General features: G+C 38.9%; 1 protein-coding gene across 2 annotated transcripts in view; it reads left to right on the top strand.

Moving 5' to 3' along the window:
* LOC135485624 (uncharacterized) overlaps positions 1-22,506 on the top strand; it is a 147,177-nt gene extending 124,671 nt beyond the window's left edge. For both annotated transcript variants that reach the window (XM_064767858.1, XM_064767857.1), the window contains exon 4: positions 13,473-22,506. In XM_064767858.1, the coding sequence (XP_064623928.1) occupies positions 13,473-13,697 (225 nt within the window). In that variant the 3' untranslated portion in view covers positions 13,698-22,506. The remainder of the gene's footprint in view (positions 1-13,472) is intronic.
* Positions 22,507-27,106: the final 4,600 nt, after the last annotated feature.

Below are 27,106 nucleotides of genomic sequence, written 5' to 3'. Positions count from 1 at the left end.
GAGATGACAGTTTCTACAAGTGTGTCATGTGTGGAATGGTAAGGGGGCATCTTTGTAAAGGAGCAAGGATATCTGGGTTCAAAAACTGAATCGACACCGAATGTTAACACCTTGAGTGTATAGCGATGTACAGGGTGGCCTAGAATTATTTTCCCTCACACAATCGATACGTAATAGAATTCTATTGTCCAAAGGAAAATAATTTTGGGCCTCCCTATAGATCTATGTCTATTACATTCAACTATTCGATGCCCAATGACGCTATTCTACGTTGTTGAACAGGGGATCCCATTGACTGCGACAATCCTCTCTTTGAAACAATGTCAACTACACAAGCGGCATCTGATGTTCTGGTCCTGAACCGAAGAAGTTCTTTACATCATCTTATCTAACGAAATGAATGTCGAGTCTATTATTCCAGTGAACAATGAAGATGAAGAATGTCAATCCACCTCTGTCTTCTTTACTTTGTCTGGTGACAACATCAAGAGGAATCAATGGAGAAATGAAATTTTGTCTCTTTCACAGTATCAATCTGGGCGGCCGTACATCATGCCCAGATCCTTGATGCTCGCATTATTGCACTTCCTTATATAACTATGATAATAATAATTATAATAATAGTAATATAATAATAATAATAATAAACTTTTATTAATGATTAAAGCCATTGGCCCCTTACAATAATACAAATTATTTTATCAAGCAATACAACTCAAGATGACAAAACAAAGTAAATACAATTAGAATTCAAGTCTCCTACCCCTACGCTTGTATAGAAAAACTGACAAATTACGCAAGGTTTCTGCACACTAACTATTCATTGAGGAGACAAAGGAATACATCGTTGGTTCGGAGAAAGGTAACAATCTGGTACGAAGATATTGCAAAAATACACATACATTCAAAACATGAACTAGCTCTCAGCAAGAGCTTGCGGCAGTGAAGTGCAGCAAAGCAAAAATGACAAGTTGGTGAAATGGGGAGGGTTTTTATGCACAAATTAAAAATGCATTGACTAATTGAATATTCAATGGAGTAAGGTATTAAATAGGAGAAGCTTCCCGTTCACTTTTACATTAGAAACCATGAAATCAAAAAAGGAATGTCTGTGGAAATGAGCTGTTTTTGATAAAAATCATTTGATGTTGGGAAAATAGATGTGTTTACATGGTTGAAAGGAAGTGAAGGAGCAGACTGCTCTATAGTGGAGTCTGTCATTCACAATAATCACTAACACCTTGGCTACTGAACGCTTGGAAGCTCATGTCGCTACCAAGTGTGACGTGACTGTGTATTCGAACTGTAAAGATGCTCCACCTAGATCTCATCTTTCTGATGAGACGTCCACAAATAGAGCCAGGATCCTCACTGTCCATGTCATCTGTAAAAAGTGGTACGTTTCTTAACTGCTAAGACTCTCCAGGTCAGGTGACCTCAGACACTGATTTCGGTCCGATCTGATTCTTGACTTGCCATCAGCAGGCCAAAAGTGAAAACCTCAAAAGTGTGATATCTCTTTTATAAGTGAATCGTTTTCAATAATATTTTTATGGTAGGCACTCCGAGGTGTAAATGGTGTAAATTGGCTGTGAGTGTAAGTATGGCACATTTCTTAACCACAAAAGCTATGAACCTTAAATTTGGTACACGTGACTCCCTACGTCAGATAACCTCTGACAACAAATTTCGGTCCGATCTGATTCTCGAATTCAGAACTGAAAAGGTAAAAAGTGCAATATCTTATCAATTACTCGTTTTCAATAATGTTGTTACGGTAGATACTCCTTCTTGCAACTGCACAGCAAATAATTCATGTCTAGGTCCCACAGTCTGTACAATACCGCAGTGTCCGGTGTTTGTCGCCCTGGTCGTCATAGTCGCCGTAGTCGTCAGTCGTCAGTCATCAGTCATCCGTCATCGCCTGTCGTCGTTCGTTGTCGTCTGTATCCTGTTTCAAAAACCATGGCACATTTCTTAACTGCTACATGTAGTAAAACTATCAACTTAAAACCTTGTACACAGGCCCCTCCAGGTCAGATGACCTCCGACACTGATTTCGGTCTGATCTGATTCTTGACTAGCCTTCAGCAGGCCTAAAGTGAAAACCTAAAAAGTGTGATATCTCTCTCATAAGTGAATGGCTTTCGATAATATTTCCTAGCAAGGATTCATCACATATCATACTGGTTTTTGATTTGACCTACTTTTCACAGTCACGTAGGTCAAATGGTGTAAATTGGCTGTTTGAGTGTAAATATGGCACGTTTCTTAACTGCTAAAGCTATGAACCTGAAATTTGGTGCACATGATACCTCACGTCAGATAACCTTGGACAAGGAATTCCAGTCCGATCTGATTCTCGACTTCAAAACTGAAAAGGTAAAAAGTGCAATATCTATGAATTCTTAACCACCAAATATCTAGCGAAATACAAATACTTGTGATACATTACTGAAAAATGTGAAAAAGATTGGAAGAATGTCACTGAAAAGTTTTTGTGCAGCATTGAAATGGCCTGAAATGATTGACAAAGCCATCAGCTGCATTGTGACTGAAGTCAGGGGCAGGTTTGCTGTGTGACCATCGATATCATTTATCTTTCTTATGTCCTTCCATGGTAGCCTTCGTGCATTAACCTCGCTGTGTGGCTCCAGACTTGAAACCAATGATGCCGTTACTCCATAACCCAGGCTGATAGACCAATTTGCCACCATTTGAACCAAAAAACCTCATTCTCTCTTCGGTCTGTAGTGGTCGGCTGATGCTCTCAGAATTTGATTCTTGCCTGAAAAGAAGAGACAACAAATAAATACTCTTGTTTAGACATGATACCCCTGCCTTTGTTTAAATTGCTTCTTCAGCAGACATTTCCACCCTGGGCACAGCCCCACCAGGTTTATTCATCACCAACAATGGGTCAGGGCTTGAGTTAGAGTTTATTAATTGAGTTTAGAAAAGGGTGTATAGTTTGATATGAGGCAACGCTACTGATCCACCAACATGTATCAAATTGGTTCCAATGTCATCGTCATTGTGTGGCATTGATTCCTTTCTCTTCACTGATATACTTCTATGGGGTCCTGAACTCTTGCAAAATGTAGAGACTGGACCTGATCAACACTGCAGGAGTATAAATCGGTAAGTACATCTTTCAAACGGACTAAAACACTGGAAGATAAAAAACAAAGAATTGTAATTTTTTACCAATTTGGTGGGAAAAGTGCATAATTCTACCTAAAAGAACAAAACAAACATTTGTCTGAACTTTACAATCCCCGATTGACGTAACCCTGCAGAACAACTCAACTTGTAGTAACAATAAACAAGCCTGCCAACCCGATTGGTTGACATTACACTGGAACTCGTTTTAGTCCATCTGTTGTCCTCATGGCTAGTTTTGAAGTGCCTACGTCTTACGGTTACAAAACGTGCACCAGGTTGACGGATGGAAGGACAGACACCATTCTGTGGTGATGGATGGAAGGACAGACACCATTCTGTGTTGACAGATGGAAGGACAGACACCATCCTGAATAGTTATTGTGCTACATTTTTTGTCAAGGTCATTTCCTTGGCTGCTCTTCCTCATTAGCAGATTTGCTGTGCCTGTGTCTTACAGTTTCAGAATGTACACCATGGTAGGACAGACGCCATTTTGTGTTGACGGAATTCTGCATTGACGGATGGAAGGACTGACACCATTCTGAAAAGATATCGTACTAAAGAGAAACATGCACCATGATTACGGATGAAAGGACATACAGAATTCTGAATAGTTATCGTGCTAAATTATTTGTCAGGGTCATTTCCTTGGCTGTTCCTCCTTGTGGCCAGATATGAAGTGCCCAGGCCGGTTGGTTGATAGGCAACGCGATTTCTTGCGCAATCAACACCTGAACTCATTTTAGTCCCTCTGATGTCACACTACTGATTGCGGCCATACCGTATCGATCCTGCGAATAACTGGGACAGTGGGTGATCAAGTGGGACATGGAGTTCCATCCCCAAAATTACCAAGTCCTGACAATCTTATAGACAGTACGTATAAAGTGCAAAATACCTTGGAGCAGATATCAACCCGAACCTAACCTAGTTAAATTACATAAATTACATCACAAGCAGAGACCATGGGTTTCCTCTGCAGAAATATACAGTAAAACTTGCATCAATCTTAAGTCAACAATTACAAGAGAGTCCTTCTTCTCCTAGTAGAATACGCTACAACACCTTGGTATCCCTACCACAAGAAAGACCTAGGCTGTCCTGTGTCTGGACGTTATGCAGTGGAGAAAAGCATAATCTGTTCTGATCAGAGGATTGCGGCTGCGTTTCCTGTATCAGACGGTGAAACCACATTCGACTCACTATCTGCTCTATTAGAGAACTGCTCTGGTTGCCAGACTGTCCCAGAGGATTGCGGCTGGGTTTCCTGTGTCAGATGGCGGAACCACATTCGACTCACTATCTGCTCTATTAGAGAACTATACTCTGATCAGACGATTAAAACCTGATCACTCGTGTCAGATGGCAAACCAAAGCATAGCATACATATTCTGACCAGAATACTGACCATTAAAAACACTGATAAAGATTTGAAGTGCCTAAGCCCGTCAAAGATCTCCAAGACAAGGATCAAAATCTTGTGTTTATAAGTTACCATTGTATGCCTTAGAGGTGGCGAAATGGTTCTGTTTAGACAAGAAGTCTCTCCAAATGCCTCAAAGAAGCTGAGGGATTAAAATCTTGTCTTTATTGGCTAACAAATGCTCACCCTTTCCATAGACATCCTTTCGGGAATCATAATTCCCACGGGGGTGACTGGCTCTTCCACCCTTCCCCCACTCCCCCCGTGCGAACGTATCATTAGATAAAGCCAGGTCCTTGAGATCGTGGTGGAATGTCAACAAAAATCGCAAGCAAATGCCAGGGAGACCACTATCTGACATCCATAACAGCTTACCTCCCTCTTTAGCCAGTTACAGTCGGTGGGACACAACAGGCGAGAATAGTGGTTGCCATATTGATTGATTTATAACATCATTTGAAATATATCCCATCAAGAAAATATGACAAAATTTATGTCATATTACACACCGATGAAGGATGAGGCTGATAAAAACTATAGAGCACGAACGAATCACTTTTGGCAGTTCATAAAAAGTTAAAGATAGGATGTATAAGGTATATCCCAAAATTACCAAGACCACGGGTTTCCTCTGCAGAAACATACAGTAAAGACTCGCATCGATCTTAAGTCAACAACGACAAGAGAGTCCTTCCTCTCCGTGAATATGCCCCAACACCTTGGTATCCCTACCACAAGAAAGACCTGGGCTGTCCTGTGTCTGGACGTTATGCAGTGGAGAAAAGCATAATCTGTTCTGATCAGAGGATTGCGGCTGCGTTTCCTGTATCAGACGGTGAAACCACATTCGACTCACTATCTGCTCTATTAGAGAACTGCTCTGGTTGCCAGACTGGCCCAGAGGATTGCGGCTGGGTTTCCTGTGTCAGATGGCGGAACCACATTCGACTCACTATCTGCTCTATTAGAGAACTATACTCTGATCAGACGATTAAAACCTGATCACTCGTGTCAGATGGCAAACCAAAGCATAGCATACATATTCTGACCAGAATACTGACCATTAAAAACATTGATAAAGATTCGAAGTGCCTAGGCCCGTCAAAGACCTCCAAGACAAGGATCAAAGTCTTGTGTTTATAAGTTACCATTGTATGCCTTAGAGGTGGCGAAATGGTACTGTTTAGACAAGAAGTCTCTCCAAATGCCTAAAAGAAGCTGAGGGATTAAAATCTTGTCTTTATTGGCTAACAAATGCTCACCCTTTCCATAGACATCCTTTCGGGAATCATAATTCCCACGGGGGTGACTGGCTCTTCCACCCTTCCCCCACTCCCCCCGTGCGAACGTATCATTAGATAAAGCCAGGTCCTTGAGATTGTGGTGGAATGTCAACAAAAATTGCAAGCAAATGCCAGGAAGACCACTATCTGACATCCATAACAGCTTACCTCCCTCTTTAGCTAGTTACAGTCGGTGGGACACAACAGGCGAGAATAGTGGTTGCCATATTGATTGATTTATAACATCATTTGAAATATATCCCATCAAGAAAATATGACAAAATTTATGTCATATTACACACCGATGAAGGATGAGGCCGATAAAAACAATAGAATGAGAACGAATCACTTTTGGCAGTTCATAAAAAGTTAAAGATAGGATGTATAAGGTATATCCCAAAATTACCAAGACCACGGGTTTCCTCTGCAGAAACATACAGTAAGACTCGCATCGATCTTAAGTCAACAACGACAAGAGAGTCCTTCCTCTCCTTGAATATGCCCCAACACCTTGGTATCCCTACCACAAGAAAGACCTAGGCTGTCCTGTGTCTGGACGTTATGCAGTGGACAAAAGCATAATCTGTTCTGATCAGAGGATTGCGGCTGCGTTTCCTGTATGAGACGGTGAAACCACATTCGACTCACTATCTGCTCTATTAGAGAACTGCTCTGGTTGCCAGACTGGCCCAGAGGATTGCGGCTGCGTTTCCTGTGTCAGATGGCGGAACCACATTCGACTCACTATCTGCTCTATTAGAGAACTATACTCTGATCAGACGATTAAAACCTGATCACTCGTGTCAGATGGCAAACCAAAGCATAGCATACATATTCTGACCGGAATACTGACCATTAAAAACATTGATAAAGATTCAAAGTGCCTAGGCCCGTCAAAGACCGCTATCAAAAGCATAATCTGTTCTGATCAGAGGATTGCGGCTGCAATTCCTGTATCAGACATTGAAACCACATTCGACTCACTATCTGCTCTATTAGAGAACTGCTCTGGTTGCCAGTCTGGCCCAGAGGATTGCGGCAGGGTTTCCTGTGTCAGATGGCGGCACCACATTCGACTCACTATCTCCTCTATTAGAGAACTGCTCTGATCAGACAATTAAAACCTGATCACCTGTGTCACATGGCACACCAAAGCATAGTATACATATTCTGACCAGAATACTGACCATTAAAAACATTGATATGGACTGTATTAAATCATGCTCTAGCAGAGACCAGGCAACTATTATGTCTTGAAATTTCTAAATCAGGAATAAGGTTTCCAAATAAGGAAGTTACTAGACTCGGAACTTGGTGTGTGCTTGGCTATATGATCGCTGTCGACTATCACTTCAACTACCACTTCAGACTTCATGGAAATATGGTAAAAAGGCATCTTGGTTTGTTGTAAGCAGTTTTAGCTCAATCGGTAAGAGACAGAATAGACTGAAAGACATCTTGATAGAAGAGAAATTATACTTGCTCCTCTTGTACAGCTGACCACTGGACTGACATCTCTCTCGTCGATGATCAACTGAAAGTAAAAATTTGAGAAGGGAACAGAAATATTCAAGTGTTGAAATCCAGTTTGGGTTCCTGTCATTGCTACATGATTACACTTCTACTTCAAATAAATCTCAAATGTTTGACATAAATGTGATCTTGTAGCTCATAATGTGAGACACTCACCATTTTAGACACACCTCAGCCCAGGCACAAGCTGTGTTCTGTCTGATTCCAAATGCACAGAGCAGTTAGAAGTGGTTCTGCTAATTAAGTCATGACCGTGACCAACCCCCCCCCCCCCCCCAGAAAACTGGTTGAGCTAATAATCATTTGACCCTCTTAGCCTTTTATTCATCAAGGTATGTCCTGATGACTGTATTGTTGAATCTAATCTAATCCCTTGTCCATTGTCCAGTGTCCATTGTCCTGGTGTCAAGCTAGCCATGCCACTATTTTAATTCCTGTCCTTACAATGCCTTTCTTCTTTTAATAAAACTACTTGTCATGGATGATAATTAGATTAGTTTTGTTAAAGGAGGAATATGTCATCATTATTGCATCTTGACCATCAAGGTTTTTGCATCTTGCTCTATTTGCATTTGGCTCTATACTATAGAGCATGAATTCTTAACCACCAAATATCTATATGGTGAATGCAATGGCCCCTGGCCTTTTCATTTTGTGAAGGTTTCTGTCTTTAAAAGTGTGGTTGGTTGTGTACATGGGAAACTATCAAATTTAAATTCCTAACTAACAAACTGAACTGGCCATCAATGAGTTAACATGTTGCATTAATCCCCGACAGCAATATCCCGCCATTGTTGCTTACTTCTTCTCACGTTGCAGAAGCAGCAATGGTTTTCTGCTTCAATCTTCTGGCGTGCCTGGTCAGACCACATCAGCAATTGATCAAATTACTACGATATTCCTTGAATTAAGGCTCGAGCATCTTGATAAATATAATTGATCATAGTGAAGGAATCGGCAGCGATTGCATGGTTTATGGTCATTATTCTTGGAGAAGGTTAATTGCGTCAAGGTGGCCGGGGAGAAACCCATTTGATTGGGCTAATTAGAATGCAGAGAAAGTTTTAAAGTTAATGTCAAAAGTAGGTCGATTGGTGTTTGATGTTTGAAGTTCATATATATATACTTCTGCAAACCAAATATTTCACAACTTGCTGAATATTGTATATTTAGCGGATGAGGTCAAAACAGTTCTGACTGCTCTGTTTATTTTATACTTCCACCAATACATGCATATGTTATAGGCTAATCCTTCATTGTTATCAACACAAGCCATTTGGGACATGGTTTCTTAGTTACCTATAAATGTCTAGACGATATTGATAAATCCATCAATATTAGAATAGGTATGATAGATGATACTGGCTTGACCTTACCTCACCTCGGACCATAAACTAGTGAATGGATGTCCGGCCAATATTTATACTCCTGTTAGATTCTGTCTGGCGGTAAAGTGTCCATTAACCATTTTATGGGCAATAAAATGGCAAAGTCGAGAAATAAAGTGAAAATTTCCATTCAAATGGCTTTATGGTGTGTTCATGCAGCGCTGTAATCCATAGGATCAATGGTAGAGAAGGAGGAAAGATACCTGATTGCTATCGGTTGGTGGTTCTAGAAGTTGGACTCCTGGCATTGGGCGTTTTGGTGGGTGGTTGGACTTTCAAAACAATCTGATGGAATAAGGTCTTCAAGTGATGTGAGCATCAAACCTATGAAGCAGCTGCTAGTTGGTGTAACTTTCAACCAGTAAGGAAGCTCTCCCTTGATCATCGTGAATTCTGCGCTGTGGTGAAACCAACTGACCATCTAGTCCAAGGCGATGGTCAAAGTTGTATGACTAAATTAACCGATGTGACATTAAAAAATTTGTCACTTGGCTTTGAAGGGTTAATGCGGATCCCTTTAGCCATTCTTACTGCTGCTCAATTGACCCTGGATAATGTATAATGCATGACCATCAGCAGCCCGGAGCTTTTGCTGCCTCGCATACCATAACATTGTAGTGAGGCAAAAATTACTCTCATCAATCAAACTATTATCTAAGGTTTGATCAATTGATTTTCCTCGCTTTCGAATGACTGATGTGGTTTAGTAATGTTTGCATACTGGTGAGTTAGAGACACTTTAATGACCACTTTGTCTTGGAGTTATCTCGTATTGCATTGTAATGTTTTCAGTGCATGATGAATTGTTTCAGGGTCCGCGTTGTCGAGCATTCCAACATCACAATAACAACTTTGTTTTTTGAACTGACCACTTTTGTCTCTGATTTATCTCGATATTCACCACTGCAATATTTTCAACACATGGCAAATTGTTTTGAGGTCTGTGTTGTCCAGTATTCCAACATCAGAATAATATTTTATGAATAGAAGCATAAAGCTCTGAGATAACATTAACCATGTGTTCAAAAGGGGAGTTTATTGTGGTCAGGGCAGGCAGCCTCATGTGGTATTTTCTTTGGCAAATCAGTTTCAAGTGTTGACTGTATACTTGGTATTTTCACTAAACTGCCGTTGATTTACCAACGCACTCGGCCCATCACACTCGGTGATGGCAATTGGATCTGTTAAAATACGTTCAAAAAGGGAAACCAGGATTTTTTCGAGGACTCTACCTCTAGGTACATCCGGCTATTTGTCTACAACCTCTATCAATCAGAACCACTCTCAAACCACTTCCCGATAAACCTGTACGCTGCTTCACCACACCAGTTCACCACTGCCTGCGCGCTGTCAGGAAATAGTCCATTTGTCATATTTTTCTGATGGACGAAATGCAATTCACCCTGCGGTTAGCCTAATAATTGACTTCAATTACATGGTCAGTCCAGATCAGGTTGCTGGGTGATTTGTAATGATTTCTGCATGGCACTGACCTGACGTGACCATGCATGTTCAGTGGCTGGACAACTGGTTCTTGTTGGGGAAGGAGCTTCTGGCATGTGGCAGAGAATCAGACCTGACATGATCATGCGTATGCTGGACAACTGGTTCTTGTTGGTCAACAAGCTTATGGCATGTGGCAAAGAATCAATCAATTGGAAGTACTGACCTGTCCTAGAACCATGCGTGTTTGGCCAGCTGGACTGAGTTCTTGGTCGGTCAAGGAGCTTGAAGCTTTGGGCAGAGCAACAGCGAGTGGAGGCAATGCTCTGAGAAAAGAGAATAATCATGTTTGTTTAATGGCCGGACAGCAGGTCCTTGGTTAGCTGAGACATTGCGTCTGGAAAGGAGAATAACCTACATGTTCAGTGGCTGGTTCTTGTCTGGTCAATCTTACAAATATTTCTAGTTTTTGAAGCGTTTCTTGGCCGATCAGAACATCAAAACATTTGCACCCTCAATGTCGATTTCATTTTCCTTGCTTAGTTGTATTTGACATGTTCAGATGCCAGTGCCCTACTTCATCACACACGCATAAGAATGCTTCGCTTGCCCAATTATGTCCTTTTTTCTCCACAACACCGAATCGCTATGCTATTCTGAGTTAATTGGACAGTGCATACATGTCGGCGAAGCTTGAGTTTCCCTGAACCTATTTAATCAATCACGCACATAGACAGATTGCTGTGCGCTTGCCACCGGGAGAGAGCCCTGGTTTCGTTTCCAATAAATACAACAACAGCAACTATTTTGAACCTGACCTGCCACCTAGAGGTGTATCAGAAGACTACTGCGGGGACTCGCAATGTTTATGTAGCAACAGTGACCACATGGCTGGATGCGCTGCATCAATTACCGATTTTTTCCGCAAGTGACCTCCCATGGAAGATGATCAATGCGGATTGTCTGATTGTGAATTAATTACATGGTTTATGCAAATATGGCTGAACTCTATTCTGGCCTGGTAATCCGCTGAATCATGGCCTCAAATACGCGAGAAGATGTCACATGATGTCGCATTTGCTGTCTATGGTCGTGCAAATTATAGACTGGTAAACTTGCATGTGTGGTTTCTCACTATCGTATGGGAAATACATCAGAACCTCTCTATCAAGGCCGTTATGCTGTGACTTGAATATAGTTTCAAAATAGGGAGTTTCCTGTATTTGCGGGAGATAATCTTGAAAGGGCATTGGTGCTCTCAAGCTGAGAGATTCACTCTCCTATTATATGCTCAGCTGCTCATTCAAATCATTCAAGAGGGCAAAATTAGTTTTCTCAATGAGGATGTTAAATTGCTGGAAAAGCTGCCATGTTGGGAAGTACGGTGATTGTAAGAGCGCATATCCACTCAGGCTCCACCCAATCGTGCGAATGGTGGTGCAATCCGCGATGTCTTCGTCATGATTAATCATAAAGGTCACAGGATCCGATCGGGGCATGGAGCGACGGCTCATCTATTGGATTGGCGGACCTCATGTGATGACTGTGGAGTTGTGGACCCCCGGGGATGCGAATCAATTAATTTAGCATCTGGGGTCCACCCAAATCAAGGGTAGCGGGATGAATGATACACAAGTTGTAAATAAAACTGGGAATTAGCATGGCATAAATATCCCAGTGAAACTTTGAACAATGTGTCATAAGATGGTTGGGTTGATATCCATCATGTCAAAAAGGGTTTAGGTTAAGGAACTATTGCTGAACTGGAGGGATAGGTTGTCTCACCAAACACCAGGAGGGTGGAGCTAAAATGTAGACCAAAACCAGAGGGCAGCGTGGGCAATGCGTTTTTGTGTTTGTTATTCCAAAAATTCTCAATTTGAATGACTTTGTAAAGCTTTTTATCTCACTTGCTCTGATCACCTTTATTTGCTCTTGTAATAAGATGTTCACTCGTTTATCGATACTTCGTCAGCATTTTTGCGTATCGTGTATATTTAGTAAAATACGTCAATACTACTGAGATGTGTTGACGATTGTAGTATTTCTGAAAATGGCGTCTTGCCAATTGGCCTGGAGTATAAGCGCTCTGTAAGAAAATAGAATAATTGACTGCGATTTGAAAAGTTACAACAGTAAGGTTGTGTATTTCATAGATTTTCAAACCTTTAAATAATATCACTGATGACATTTCTTTGCAAGTTATCGTTTATCATTTTTTTGAAGAATATAACTGTTCTTTCCTCCTGCTGCCAATCTCGGTCCCATTTTCAAATCTTGCAAATCTGCCATGAGCAAAACACGTTCTTCCCCTGATCAATAATGTCAGCCTAAACATCCTCGCAGGTTATCTATTGCGGCATAAGCGTTCTTGCACAACAAAAACCTGCATGAAATGCGAGGAGATAGCTCCGTTACTATTGATTTTCAATGGAAAATAGACATGATCGGACATGTCTGCAAAAAGAAGCAAGGTTTTCTCGTGCGAGATGATTGTCAACATGTATTGAGGTCGTTGACTTCCTTTACAGTCAAGGTCTCAACTCTGAAGGAGGAATACAGAAATCATCAGGGCTGGACATTTAGCCATGACCAAAAGCCATTGGCCCTGGTGGTTTCCTCTTTTGCCCAATTGGCCTTAAAATGGGTGTCATACCCTTGTGGCTAGAGCCCTGAAGACTTGTGTGGTTCCTACAACTTCAGCAGCATCATCGTCATCCTAAGTCTTGATTGGGTTTGAACGTTCCAGGGTCCACGCTTCTCAATCTCATCAGATTAGCCTACTTGCATGAAATGCCCGCCAACAAAAAATGATAAACAGACAAGATAAACATTGCGCGTGGTTGAACGACACTGCAAATTGCTGCATGGAGACGCACCGTCAATAATTTGCTACCCACAGGCAAATAGTGGCCCACAGTCTTTTCAATTTGCATTTTGGGTTGTTTACTGTTTATTGTCTATTTGTCATGACAAAAGATTGTGGAATTAATTTCTGAGATTTAATTTGTTGTCATTGGTTCTGAAAAAACAGGACAGATATTGAATCATGCATGCTTATGAGGTAGTGGCAGGGAGGAATGTTTGAATTATTTTCAGCTGCGGCATTGTCGTCATTATCAGGCAGCATTGGTTTGTCTTTACTTTTTTTTCAGATGAGCAGTAGTGCAAGATAACCACATTTTCAAATTTGCGGTCGAGTCTCATTCTAATGCTCGATCGTCTTTTTCGTTGCAGCTTGACAGTATAGACGAGCGACTGAATAGTGATGAACTTACTGACAATCATTCCGCCTCTTTCCCAGGGGCCAGGGGGACTTGGCTGGATAACCTATGTGAGTTCATTAGACCAAATATGCGGAGGCGGCCGAGAACACACTCTGGTGGGCGCCCACGGGCACATTCGGACGTGACGAGCGCGTCAAGGATGTCACTTTCAAGACGAGACGACTTCTATGAGTGAAATTCATCAAGTCGTACATCGACTGCATATTCCAGCCAAAATCTTGGCAATGGGGAACCTAGCTCATAATCAACACCGATATCGACAGCGAATCTACGCAAATGAAATTGACGACGCCATCTTTGTTGATTTTATGTACAATTGTAGACTTGCTGCCCATTATAGCTTTGCTAGGCGCCTCATTGTGAATCAACGACACTTCATACTGATCACGCACAAATTTGAACGTAATTAGACGTTCTTTTTTTAAATGATATACACATTATATACGTAGGTGTACGTTGATTTGTAATTCCGACATTTTAAGTAGACAATGGACTTCTACAACATGGACCTGCCCGTTCAAGAGCTCAAGCTTTGTCGGATCGGTGTTATTTGATACAAAACTGGAATCATCGCACAAATTTTTTATGCCTGACTTGTTGAAATTGTTTTTACATTCACTGTCTCTTGGTGTGTTGATATTTGTGACGATGTTTGTAGTTTATGCGTAGCATGTTTTCAAGGTCAGCTTCTAGTAGCGGGAATGCGACATTCTGAGTTTAAGAATCGAGAAGATTTGATGTTTTGTTTGTCCGATTTAGAACTTGGGGCAGAAAGATCAACATACTGTAGTTTCACTGATCTAAGACTATTTCTGGATACTCATGCTAAGCCCTATGAGATGCACATGTTTCTGCTATGCCATGTTCAACAGTCTTCTATTGGGACAGATACCGAATGGGTGGCACCAAGATGTCCGATGGTCATGAGATCATGTCTTTGGCATTTGTATTGATTTTGTAGTCGTTCATGAAGTGGTCTTAGATTGGTGAAATTGGAGTATATCCTTTACAGATTCCCACAAGGTTGAGATGTTGTACCTTTCCATCCCTGTTTCTCTGTGTAGGCTCTTTTTGTTAATGCATAAGAGGAGTCCATTCAGGAAACTGGGGGCGGAGAGTTTAAGGGATGTTGATATTCTTTTTGCCCAGTTTGCTATCATGGGCAGAGTGATTGGGATATGTGCGCATGCGTGGCTTAGTGACTGTTAGAAATTAGGTGTATTGGTACAACTGTAGGTTCGAGTCCTGCATCATGTCATGTAGTTCTAGAAACGTTTGGACAATTATCTCACAGAAATTTAACTATCTTTTCCTGTGGGATATTGTTCCTGAGTGTTAAGATGTCATTTAACAATATTTTGGGTTATCAAGTTTCACTTAGTGTAATTGTGCTAATTTTCGCGAGGCTTTTGTGTCTCCTCGTGTTAAAGTTTATGTGAGGAGCCATTTGGCTCGGTGTCTCTCGTGTCCTGATAATGAGATAAATTTACCGAGGGACGTAAATTCGAATGGTTTTCAAAATGATGAATTAAATCAAAAATGCTAAATTTGAATACTATTTGCCGAGTCAGATTTGTCAGATTTGAGGATGCTTGATATAATAAATCATAACATATGTTTGCATACTTGGTGCATGTATTGACAGTTAGAGCCTGTAGGTATCCCTCCAGTTATTTGGTCTTCAGAAGCTGTCAAACATTGTGTTAGATTCCTGAATTTGTTTGTTGATATGTCTGTTGCCGATTTGGTGTAACATGTCATTTCCCCAATTGGTGATATGTCAGTTCTGAAATTGGTGACTTGAAAGTTGCTAATGGTGTGATATATCGGTTGCCCAATTAGTGACTTGCCAGTTGCCAATTTGATATGAAATGTCAGTTGCCAATTTGATGTCATGACATGTTGGTTGCCCAGTTAGTGACATATTTGTTGCGGAATTGGTGACTTATGGCATTTGCCCAATTGGTGACATATTGGTTGCCGAAATGGCTGACATTTTCGTTGCCCAGTTGATGATATGTCAGCAGCCCAATTAGACATGTTAGTTTCCCAATTGGTGATATGTCAGTTGCTAATTTGATGTGACATGTCTTGTAATTCCTGTGTGCTACAAACTCACTTAAAGTAACTGTTTCTTTTGAGGCCGAATTAGTAATGTTGCTTTGGAAAGGGTGATTTGACAACAAGGTACTAATTTATCTGCTCTTTGGACTATCGTTGGGTACCATTTGTGGTGATAAATTTCACATTTCGTATTTGGCAAATGTGGTTCTGAATCAAGTTCAGAGTCTTGGTCGAATTTGTGATTTGCAATGGCCAAACCAATTTATTTGCAAATTCTAGTTTGGGCGACTATGATGGATGCCACCGGTGAAAACGTGTACAGTAAATGGTGTAATTTCATTCAGTGCTATCCTCATGTAAATAATCAGTTGATTTGATTTTCTCATTTTGGCAATTGTTGATTTTGAGGAAAGTTAATAGGAATTGCCAGAGGTTTATCTTGAGCAGTCGTGAAGGGTCGTACTCTTTTCACCATTGTGGTCATTGTACCTATAAGATGGTCAGAGTCCTAGCTCTGAACCACTGGCATTTTCTAGGGAAAAGTTCTTATTTTTTCTCCTTTCTGCTAGGGTGCTTACGTAGGTGAGAGTAAAATGTTTAGCTCTGTGTATGGACTCATGGATTTTTCTGGAGAAAGTGGTAAATTGGTTTGGCCAAAATTAATACGGGATGAATTTTACCCTGGTTATTCCTTTTATTTGAGGGGAACATTCGGCTAATGGCTTTGAGTCGGGTTATGTTATAATTCCTCATGATGTAATAGTACCACTATTGTCTTATCTGTTCCTATGGTGCAAAGCATTATCAAAAGTTGAATACTTCACTTTGTCTAGCCGTTTCTCTCTAACCCTGAATTGATAAAAATACGAAAGATGCAAGTCCCAGATTATCTATCAATTTGAGTGTTTTTGACTTAGTTCCTTCTGAATTATGCCAGGATCCAATTGCAGTAGATAACTGTATATCAACTGCACCCTCTGGCATTCTTGAGTTGGATCACTCTTGTGTTCACTTTCTGTTTATGATGATTTCAACTTGTTTCAAATTCGACCGATATGTTTTTCTATCATGGAGCTTTTCTGTTCATTCTTTTCAAATTTTTTGTTCTGACAAAGCTAAAACAACTATTGATTTCCTACCTACACAAACCCCAAACCATAGGTCTGTCATTCATTTGAATCAAAAAAAAAAGTTCCTGTGTAGGGCAGGGACCCATACACTTGCAGCATAAAACTGTAGAACTAAACTCAAACCTTTTCAGAAGGAAATTGCCAAAGTCTACTATAACCTATTGGAGATTTTTCTTGCTTTGTGAAGTTGATTTGGTTCATTATCCTTTTTAGCAGTTTTGAGAGTATCCTTAAAAGACATTGGCATTGATGAGTGTTTCCTTGTCACTGTGAGGCATCTCTGTGACTATACCAAGTTCTTCAACACTGTTTGATGCGTACAATTTTCTCAAAAACTGCAGTATTTCTGAAAAGTACACATAACTTCCATTTTTTTCTGCAGGGAAATTTGAAATTTAGATATCTGTGGTAGCCAATTCTAATGTGATTAAATGGGCTTTGGTTGCCCTGCCTTAAACAACCTTGTTAGAAAATGACTGGGTGTTAAAAATATCATGGCACATTTGCTAGCTCTAATAACTTTTGTTTAAAATGTGTGAAGGTTGCTAAAAGCAGCCATTGCATACTAGAAGTAAGCCATTGCCATCTAGCTGGGTTTTTGACACCCAATAGTAACCATTGCCCTGAAAAAAACAGCCCTCAAAAACCTTCTTTAGTTCATTTAACCATAATTTGGCTGTGAAAAAGTTCTATTTTTTTGGACAAATAACTGGTATTTGTAAACTGAAAGGGCCTATAGCACACTATGACTGTAATTATTCGAAGATTCAAGTGAGCAGTGTATTCTTAACTGTAAATAAACTTTTGTACAGGATGTTAAATTTCGTTGTTTGAATTCCCTTCTTTTCTTTGTTTCGTTGACATCTCATCGTTGAATTAGAAAACTTTTCTAATGCTTGCACCAATATTTTAAACTTTGCTGTAAGGTATAGAAATTTCTGTTCAATTTCATCAATGATATTCATGCTTACTTGAACCAATATAACTAGGTGTTGTCATTAGTAATTGTATTGGTATATTTGTTCTGGTAAGGGTGGAAACATTGCATAAGAATGCTGACGTGGAATTATAGGTTCCAGGGTGTGGTTTCATTTCACCTTGTCCTTTCCTGAGTAGAATTGCATACATCTTTCAAACTGTTGCTAAATCTGCTCCTCGTATACTTTGGTGATCTTCTCATTGATGAACTGAAACAGAAGACAAGATGAAGAGGAGAAGATGTCATCTGCAAGATCTTTAAGCTGTCATCTGTCAGGGAAGTGTTGATTCAAGGGAAGAAGAGGCTTTCATTGGGAATATCTAATCAGGTGGGAATGATATCACAGATTGCCAAGTTGTCACACAAATGTTGATGTTCATGCTGAGACGTTGTAAGTTACTGCAAACTTCTGTCTCGGAGTTGTTTTCATTGCATTTGAATGTGTCTTCATGAAGACAGAAATTTGTCTGAATTGATTGACCAGTTCGTCAGTAATGGAGAAAGTCTTCTCTACTGATTTACCATCTGAAGGCAATCAGTGAAACAAGAATGAAATTGAATCAATGTCTAGAGACAGATGCTAGTGTTGAACATTTACACCCATTTCTGCTTCGTTTCAATTTCAATTTTGTTTCTTGTTTCACTGGTGCCCCACAAGGAGTAAAAAGAGAAATGAAAAATCTGTTCACATTGTGATTGAAATATCCCAACTTGGTCTACAATATCTCGACTCCTCTCTGCAATCTGTGCAATTCACACAAAGCACTACAGCTTTCCAGAGAGATGTGACACTCCGTATCTGTTATTTTATCTTCTCCTGTCAAAAATGCATCAAGATTTCCGATGCTGTAATGTACATTTAGCTGGCTTGTCAATATCTTTTCTAACAGTGTCCATTGGAATCTGCCTGTGGCTGATAGCTGTCAATTTCTTCGTTTCATGTCACCTCAGATTATGCTGTAGATTATACACTGATCTGTTTAAATGTATGGGATTCTTTGGCATATCTTGGGTTGAATTCAGATCGGTACATGTCAGGAATATGTTGGACTTGATTGTCTGTGAGATTGAAACCTTGTCAAGTCTGACAGGATGCTAGGTGGCTGGTGGAATGATGACCAGATGGAATCTGGACGGCTTGATGGGAATTTTTGAAGTAATTACAGAGACTTTTGCATCTGCATCGTTGACAAAAGTTGTTGCAGATATTTTGGACTGAATTTTTTTATGCATACAGCTATTTCTGTTTATAGCTTTAATGTATTTTGAGCTACCTAGACCATGTAGATTTTTTTATTACCTGCTTCAGTCATGGTCAGGATAATCTGGTTTTGTTCTCATAAGTCTGATTTTGCAAGCATCCATCTTCATTTCCTGAGTAGATCAAACTATATTCTTGACTCTAGGAATTTTTTAGATACATTTTACAAATGCAGTAGCAAATTTGTTGCATTTTGTGGTATTTGGGAGAAAAATCATGTTTGAATATATCAAAATCGTCATGAAACATCTCATGTCAAAACATGATATTTTTATAAAGGCTTTAATTGACCAATTTATTAAATGGTTGTATCATATCCAGTATACACATGTATTTCAGATGACAATTTTGAAAGAAGGCTCATTTTTTGCATTTATTTTTTGTTGCATTTATTTTGTGTAGCAACAAGACAATTTGCAGGGGTTTTAAAAACTTTGTATTTTGTAAATTATACAATGTACATTAGGAAACCAGGAGTCTGCATCAATATTGCGCTGCCTTTCATCATTCCTTTTACCAGGTTGTGAAATATATCTTCGAATATGAAAAGCTGTGCTTAGAAAAGTGCCAGTAGTGTCAGACTCTTTAAAAACCCAGATTTTCAAGAAAAAAAAGAAAAAAATAGAAAATTCTATTGCCGATTGTTATGCTAGGGTACCACTTCCTTTCTGAGTCAGTAAAAAGCTTTGTAGAAATCAGTTTAAAAAAGAAGCCTTTAGGATGTTTTCGTTCAATCAAACACTTGTCAAAATAGACATTAGATAAATAAAGTTAAATTAGGTAAACAATGTCACAACTGAAAATATATCATCAGGTGGTTTACTTTCTTTGTCAAAGGTTCTTGTTTATCCTGTAAAATCAAAAATGTCAGGTATTTTTTCATCGATTTTGAATTGTTTTCAATAGTGTGTATTGTACTATTGGTACAAAATGACAGCGTGAATAGTAAGCGATTATGGATGATAAACATGATAAAGAAACTAAAATAGTCATTGCCTCGGTTAAAAGCTCACTTGAGGGTATAAAATACCTTTCACCTTTTAGATCTAACCCTGGATCAGTCGATGACAGTCTCTATAACCAGACAATTGTTAGTGGAGATTTGCTGTACATTTTGTCCACTATTGTATTGGATTCTAAGGTAAAGTTAACATGAGTTGAAAGTGGAAATTTAAACAAAGCTCCCAGACAAGTCTCAAACCTGTTTTCTGAAGATTTTATTTTCGAAATCCCACTCACTTTGACCAGGGTTTTGTTTATGAAGATCTGAATTGGGTCATACCTAAAATGGTTGCGAAATTCTGCTCGGATGTGATTGTTATTCGTAATCACAGATCAAACTATATATGTTCACAGAAACATGTGAGATACAGCGCTGTTCAGAATTAACATACTTTAGGGCATGAAATTTGTGTTCGGTAGTGCATCCGGATGCTTCAGATGCAATGTAGCGTAAGGTAGCTGCATGTATCATGCACATGTTAATCAAGGCACATTACTTCTGAAGAGTACTGTAAAGAATGATCATAAGATTCTTGGGTCTGTCAAGTTCCTTTGGATACTTGTGTGCAAAACAGTGAAAATATTGTGCGCTATGTTATTTTGCTTGGATTCTGAATAATATTAGATTCCAATATGATTTACCATTAATAGAATTTTCAAAAAATGCCGCAGCATTGATCTTTAACAAAGACGTATTAGGTCTGCATGTTTTGTCACCAGTGCATTGTCATTTTGTGTCCAAATTTTATTTGTAATTTTTAAGAAATTGATATTTTTTTCTCCGTATGGAAAATATATCTTGTTTTAAGTATGGTCACAGTTTGTCAATGTATATATATGGCCATGTTCGGTTAATCTATTTGATAATGACAGCTGTAAAGAATTAGAAAATGATTTCTCTTATGATTTGCTGAGTGATGGCGGATTCATGTGCTTCTTCCGAATAATTTCTCAGGTTTAAATTTTGTAGTTGCTTATTTTGCCATAAAGTCATTTCTGTTTGAAATAAAGTATAAAATGACAATGCACTGATAGTATAATAAGTTTAGCAATTGGTTCGGTGTACACATTTTCTACTGCTTAGATTTTTTTCTTTTTCTTAATGATCTCAGGTTTGTTTTGACAAGTATTTTAATTTTTTTGGGCAGTATATCCTTCCCACAGAAAATACCTCATGAAAATGTCTAAGTCATGTGTGTTTTACAAAAACTACTGCTTTAAAAAAATTATTCTTGGGTCAGGAAATAATTTAAGGAGAATGACCAACCAAGGCCAGGGCAGTTGGGATTTTCTCAACCAGATTTGATCTGATATGGCTGATTTAACAATGATAATTTCAAAGATATTTAAGGTTGCTTAATTATTTACTCTTGAAATATTTTGAGTATTTTTTATCAGTATTCTGTACACCAATAAGCAAGCTAAAAAATGTTGAAGCAAAAATGTATGTTAAAATCCTGGCTTCTTTTCGACACGTAGAAGAAAAACATGCAGCCCTAATAAGACCCGTGAAATAGATAAACAAGTATCTGTGTGCCTTTTCATCATAAAACTGCCTTAATACTGTCGAATTGTAACTCTATTTAACCCATCACCAGCTTTATATAATGAACATGACATGTAAAATGTGTAGTACGGTATGATAACAAAAGAGGGTGCTGTGATACTTGGTGAGACGCACTGTATCACGTCTAGGTTTAACCTGCTGTAAAGTATAATTAATGTTTCCCACCTTCTGCATGATTTTTCCTCTAAAGAAATGTTTGATTAACCCTATAACGACCATGTGAGAGTTTTGTTTAGTTTAAGGAGTGTGGACATTTACCCATCATGTGCCGATTACAGTCCAAATCACAATTGACATCCCTGAATCGCTTCAGCGTGTCACTGACCATCCCTGACTGAACATTTTGGAATGGTGGTAATTTTGGCCAGTTTTGGATAGCTTCACTTTGTCACTGCAGGGTTAACCCCTGATACATCTCAACTTGTCCTCATTTTGATACTTACTTATTACCTTGCAATTTCCCTTAGAAGCTTACAATTTTGTAAAAAAAGATTTTTCATAGATTTTTTACAGCAACTATGCATAGTGGCTTTAAATCTTTATTACTAGGTTTGATATTTCCGTACATCATAGTGCCTGTGTTGCATAAAAGGGTTCAAGATTTTTGAACCTAACATCTTTGTACATGTATTCTGTTGCACAATTAGACATTTCACCTTGCTGGTCAGGATCACATGTGCATAACATACAGTAATGATATTGAAAGCATTGCTGTTCCTGGCAAACTTGGGTTGAAATAAGTCTTGCCAACGTGAGCGTGCATGGTTTATTTTTGCAATTTATTTTGGGTAAGACAAGAACATCATTTCAGTTCATGAATTTTCATGTTCATATAACATTGTCATCATTGTGGACATCTTGATTTATTGTGTGGGATATGATTTTATGTTACATTTTCATGATGAGTTCTATCCTGATTTACTCTTAAACTGTAAACCTCCTTCTCCTACCCACCCTGCAGTCAGATTTTCCCGAGGACGGTTTGAATCCCTCAGAAGAGAAGGTTTTAGTGGCCTCACTTGTATAAAAATGAATATACTCTAGTTTCACTGCTATAAGACCATTTCTGAAAATCCAAAAATATTTAAAAAGCGGGAGATATTATGCACATGGTCATTTGATACTATTTGAAATGTTGAACTTGGATATACAGTGAGTTGGTGACACCAAGTTATCCAATGGTCGTGACATCATGTTCCAGCTTGGCATCTGTGTCGATTTCTAGCGATTAATGAAGCGTTCTTATATCGGTGAATCTTAAGTAAATCATCTTTGAGGGTTTGGACTTTACGATATATGTGACTTTTATGTCATTAATTGCATGAAATTGGCCATCGTAAGAGAATAGCTAGTTGCGGTAGATGGATCAACTTCCACTTGTTGGCTCCAGTGGAAAAGTATCATTTAGTGTGTTCGTTGGTTTGGATGGTTTCACGAAAGAGACTGGTGGTCATGATCGATTATTTGGAATGAAATTTACATTCCTTTGTGAAAGGTGGAGAAAGAGAACTGGTGTGGATAAGGCATCGTAATTGGACCATCTGTGTTCCAAAAAACCAAAATTATGTAAGCATGGGTGTTGTGACGACCATGCATCTCTGCATGCTTAGTGTATATACTGTATCATTTTGGGGGAGTTATTTCATGAAGAAGTAACGGAATGATTTTTGACTCTCGAAGTATAGCCTTGTATTGGTTGATGTGGTCCTTGTGAGTAAGGAGGACGGGTATCTAGCAAAAGCTCCAAGTCACAAATGTTGAAGCTGATTAACAAAATGAAATTTACTAATTCACGGAAAAATGGCACTTCCTACAAAAAAAGCAGTAAAATGGTATGGAAAAGTTGTCAGTATTAACTTCAAATGCCTCTTCCTTGGTCAAGCTTTTCTTTGATTCTGGCAAAGTAAGTATTTTCGATATTTTGGACTTTGAAGTTCTGTTGAATGTTCAAATTGTCTGTGCAAAATCACCAAAAATCAAAGTAGTTGCCATTTTTTTCGTGAACTAGGTATGTCTCAGATTCTTTCTAATGTCATCACTGCAAGGTTTACCCTAGCTCCGAAGAGAAATCATTCACTATTTCTTCATGAAATATGTCCCATGGTCCTTAGCTTAGGCAACGCTTCACGCTCTGTACATGGCCTATCGCATTCTTGAACACTGTTGTAGTTATATTCATAAATGTGCATCAAAGTCTGGGTCACCTGAAGTTAGCCAGAAATAAGCGGGTATCTCTCTACAGTGACATATGTAGATGCACAGTTTCTTCTTGCTTACTTAGGGTGACGCAGACTCTACATTGTTGGTTATCATTATTAGCTATGAACCTGGATGGCTGTAAAAAAAAAACAATGCATATTGTATGTTTGTTGAGCATTGTTGCATTTCTTTCTTCTTTGTATATGATTTTATGCAAATTTTGAACATAGTTCGGAAAAGGTGCCAAAGTTAGTAAAATCATTAATAAATATGTGCTTATTTCTATGAAAATTGCTGTGCACCCCAAAGTATTCTAGTGATTTTCAGAACTTTCCACCCTTTTATGCTTTTTATGCTTTCTTGGCTCGTAACAGGAGGCCGTATTTTTCATCCCAAATATATATTGGGATATATTTTGGCTTGGAAAGTGTGAAATTAAATGGCATTTGCCTCTCTCCTCAGGCAAGAATTTGAGACTACCGATCAGGTAGACATCTATCAGTGTTCAGCTCAGAAAGCATGGGCCATGGAGCTTACATCAGAGCTTTTGATTGGCCAATAAAGGTGGTGAATGCGAATAATTTGGGGTTTGCGGTATGTTCTGATGTTCTTTTCTGTATAAAGTTTGGTTAGATTCTTCTTGGTAGGTTTTCTCTACTGTATAAAGTTTGGTTTAGATTATTCTTGGTAGGTTTTCTCTACTGTATAAAGTTTGGTTTCTAGATTCTTTTCGATAAGTTGTAGTCTTCTTCATACTGATCATTCTCTGTGATTGCACATTTGGTTTTGCACTTCCTGGGTAACTTTTCACATTGATGCCCGCCAGATTTTGTTGAATTCATCTAACATTTCCCAAGTGGTTTGAAATGTCAGTACTGTCGGTGAAATGCTTTGTAGCAATACCCACTGAAAAAACATAACAATATGAATGTTCCCATTCTTGAAAAAGGTCACGAAGATTCCTGGATAATCTCGACCTCAAATTGTTGAGAAAAAAAGACAGTCGGATGATGACAATTAACTGTGTGTGATTCAAAAAAATGATAGATTAATTTGCAGTGGCAGGGTAAGCTATTAGAGCATGTCTCCGAGAGAATTTGAAGGCATTGTAATTGAAAAACATAATGCACTTATTTGCTGTGTTAAACTATTAGAGCGTGTCACGGAGAATTCTAACATCTTAATATGGATGTCACTCCGATGACAATGATGCCAGCCAGGTGACGCCTAACTGACATGTGTTGTTTACTCCCATAACAGATGGGGAGGTTTCTGTGGCTTTCCTGGAAATGTTTTGCTCTGAATCTTCCTCGGCATCTGAGTCATGGTGTGGTCTCTGTTTGTCTTTTATTGTAATATCACTCAACGTGGCAGTGGCTTCGTATGACCCAGTTACGATATTGAAGTTATAGAATTTTCCTCACCCTCCCTTGGCCGAGGGATTTTGTTACTCTTCTGTAAGTGCTTCCGCCCTTTTTCACTCTTTAACCCCTTCACCCTTTGTTCTTCCACTTTGCACACTTCTCTGACATGTCAGACATGTCGGAGCCCTTGCCCACGACCTCAACCCACTCTGACAAGTGAAACATGCCCATATACCACGTATGAAAAGGGGTGCAGGACTGGCAAGTCACCTCGATTATTTGAGGGAAACCTTAGTGTGAAATTGACCAGGAATGTTGGTAAATTCAACCTAAAAACCAGCAAGACTCTCTTTCTAACGGATGCTGTCCCTTTATTTGATTTCTTGATCGGCCCTAGATGTAGCCTGCTATCAAAGGTAACTAACTATTAAGGGTTGCTATGTGTTTCATATCAAAAAAGTGAAATATTGGTAAAAATATTACTAATCTGTCAATTTGATGGAAATTATATCTCTCCCGAAACTCACTTATGTAAGGTTGGTACAAAAAATCTCTATGTCGGGCAGAGCTGGATGAGGGAGAAAGGGCTGAGACACTCTCCTCTTTCTGTGCAATTTCCGGGTATGGTTACTTCTCGTTGATAGATTATCTAAGGGATATATTTAACATCCAGGTTCAAAGCTCCCTTTAAATTCAACTTCTAATTTTATAACTGTTCTGTTGATTACTTGGACATTTTAGGGGTGAACACTCTGCTGTCTAGGTCCCGACGAACATCAATCATGAAAGAAAATTCATTTTAAATTTATTTAAATTCAAATCTAATTGCCTGCATGTATACAAGCATCATAGTTGTGATATTCATCAAAAGAGAAAATGGGCTTAGGAAATCAATATTTGCCGGAAAGCAAAACTTTGTCATGTGTTAGCCTGAAATTTTTCAATGAATTGTTCGACAATACAATTAAATTCACCAATTTGTGAACTAAAACATTGACTCCTTTTTCTCAGTGCATCCTAAATTAAAAAAGATTCAATGGCAGATTACAGATTTATTAAACCAATTGGCTGATGAAGCCCCGAGTTTTCCTTGGGGGCAAGATTGTGAAATATCTGACAAACAACAATCTAACGTAATCAGCGAAATTCAACAAATTTCTTACTTTAATCAAATTGTATTGTTATCTTCTTGACATTGTTCAGTCCCTGCAGATGGTTGGATTAAATTAACACTTGAGGTGTTTGCACTGTGGCACAAGTTTAGACTATTTCGAACAATAGCACTCAAAATCAGGCCAATTCTAGCTCCACCGCACTGCCCCGAGAATTAAAATTTTGATAAGATCTTGAAATTTCTTTTTGTAAAGTCAGTTTATCAATTTGTTGCTTTGAGGGAGGGATGAAGAGAACAAATTTGTTCAAGGATAATTTCTTTTCTCCTGGGGGCGTGGAAGGGTTATTTGGAATCTGGGGCGAGCTTTACCGTAAGGTTATTAAGAAATTTGACACCCATGACAATTATTTGGTTAGCGTAACAGGTTTTGCCCACATGGTTGGTAATTGGCGATAACAGATTATGAACATGATGAAGGGTCGTCTTCATCGATATAAAGGAATTGAAAACAGGAATTGTCAGCAGAAATTATTACTCCTGGAAAATTATTGTCGGACTCTTTCAGTGTTATCAGATATTCATTTCAGCTGCATTAAAAAAGTTACAAAAAAGTAATGAAAAATTAGTGAAATTAAAACAGCATCTGTTTCGCAGACAAAAATATAAAAAGATACCGGTATATTGGATAAATAGTGATGAGTATCAAATTCCAATTTATTTTATTTTAAGCCACTCTGATATATTTTAGTGGGAGGATTGACAGGTGTATACTTTTTAGAGGTAAATAATTACGGGGTTTACAATATTTGCAGTTGGAGGATTATGGGAGAGAAACAACCGGCAGCAGAGTGTTTTTGGAAAGTGGTGATTGTACGATACATGTCGATGTATGTTAATGTTAAAG

Source organism: Lineus longissimus, chromosome 3 (assembly GCF_910592395.1).
Source record: "Lineus longissimus chromosome 3, tnLinLong1.2, whole genome shotgun sequence".
Taxonomy (NCBI): Eukaryota; Metazoa; Nemertea; class Pilidiophora; order Heteronemertea; family Lineidae; genus Lineus; species Lineus longissimus.
This window is presented reverse-complemented; position numbering and strand designations above follow the sequence as displayed.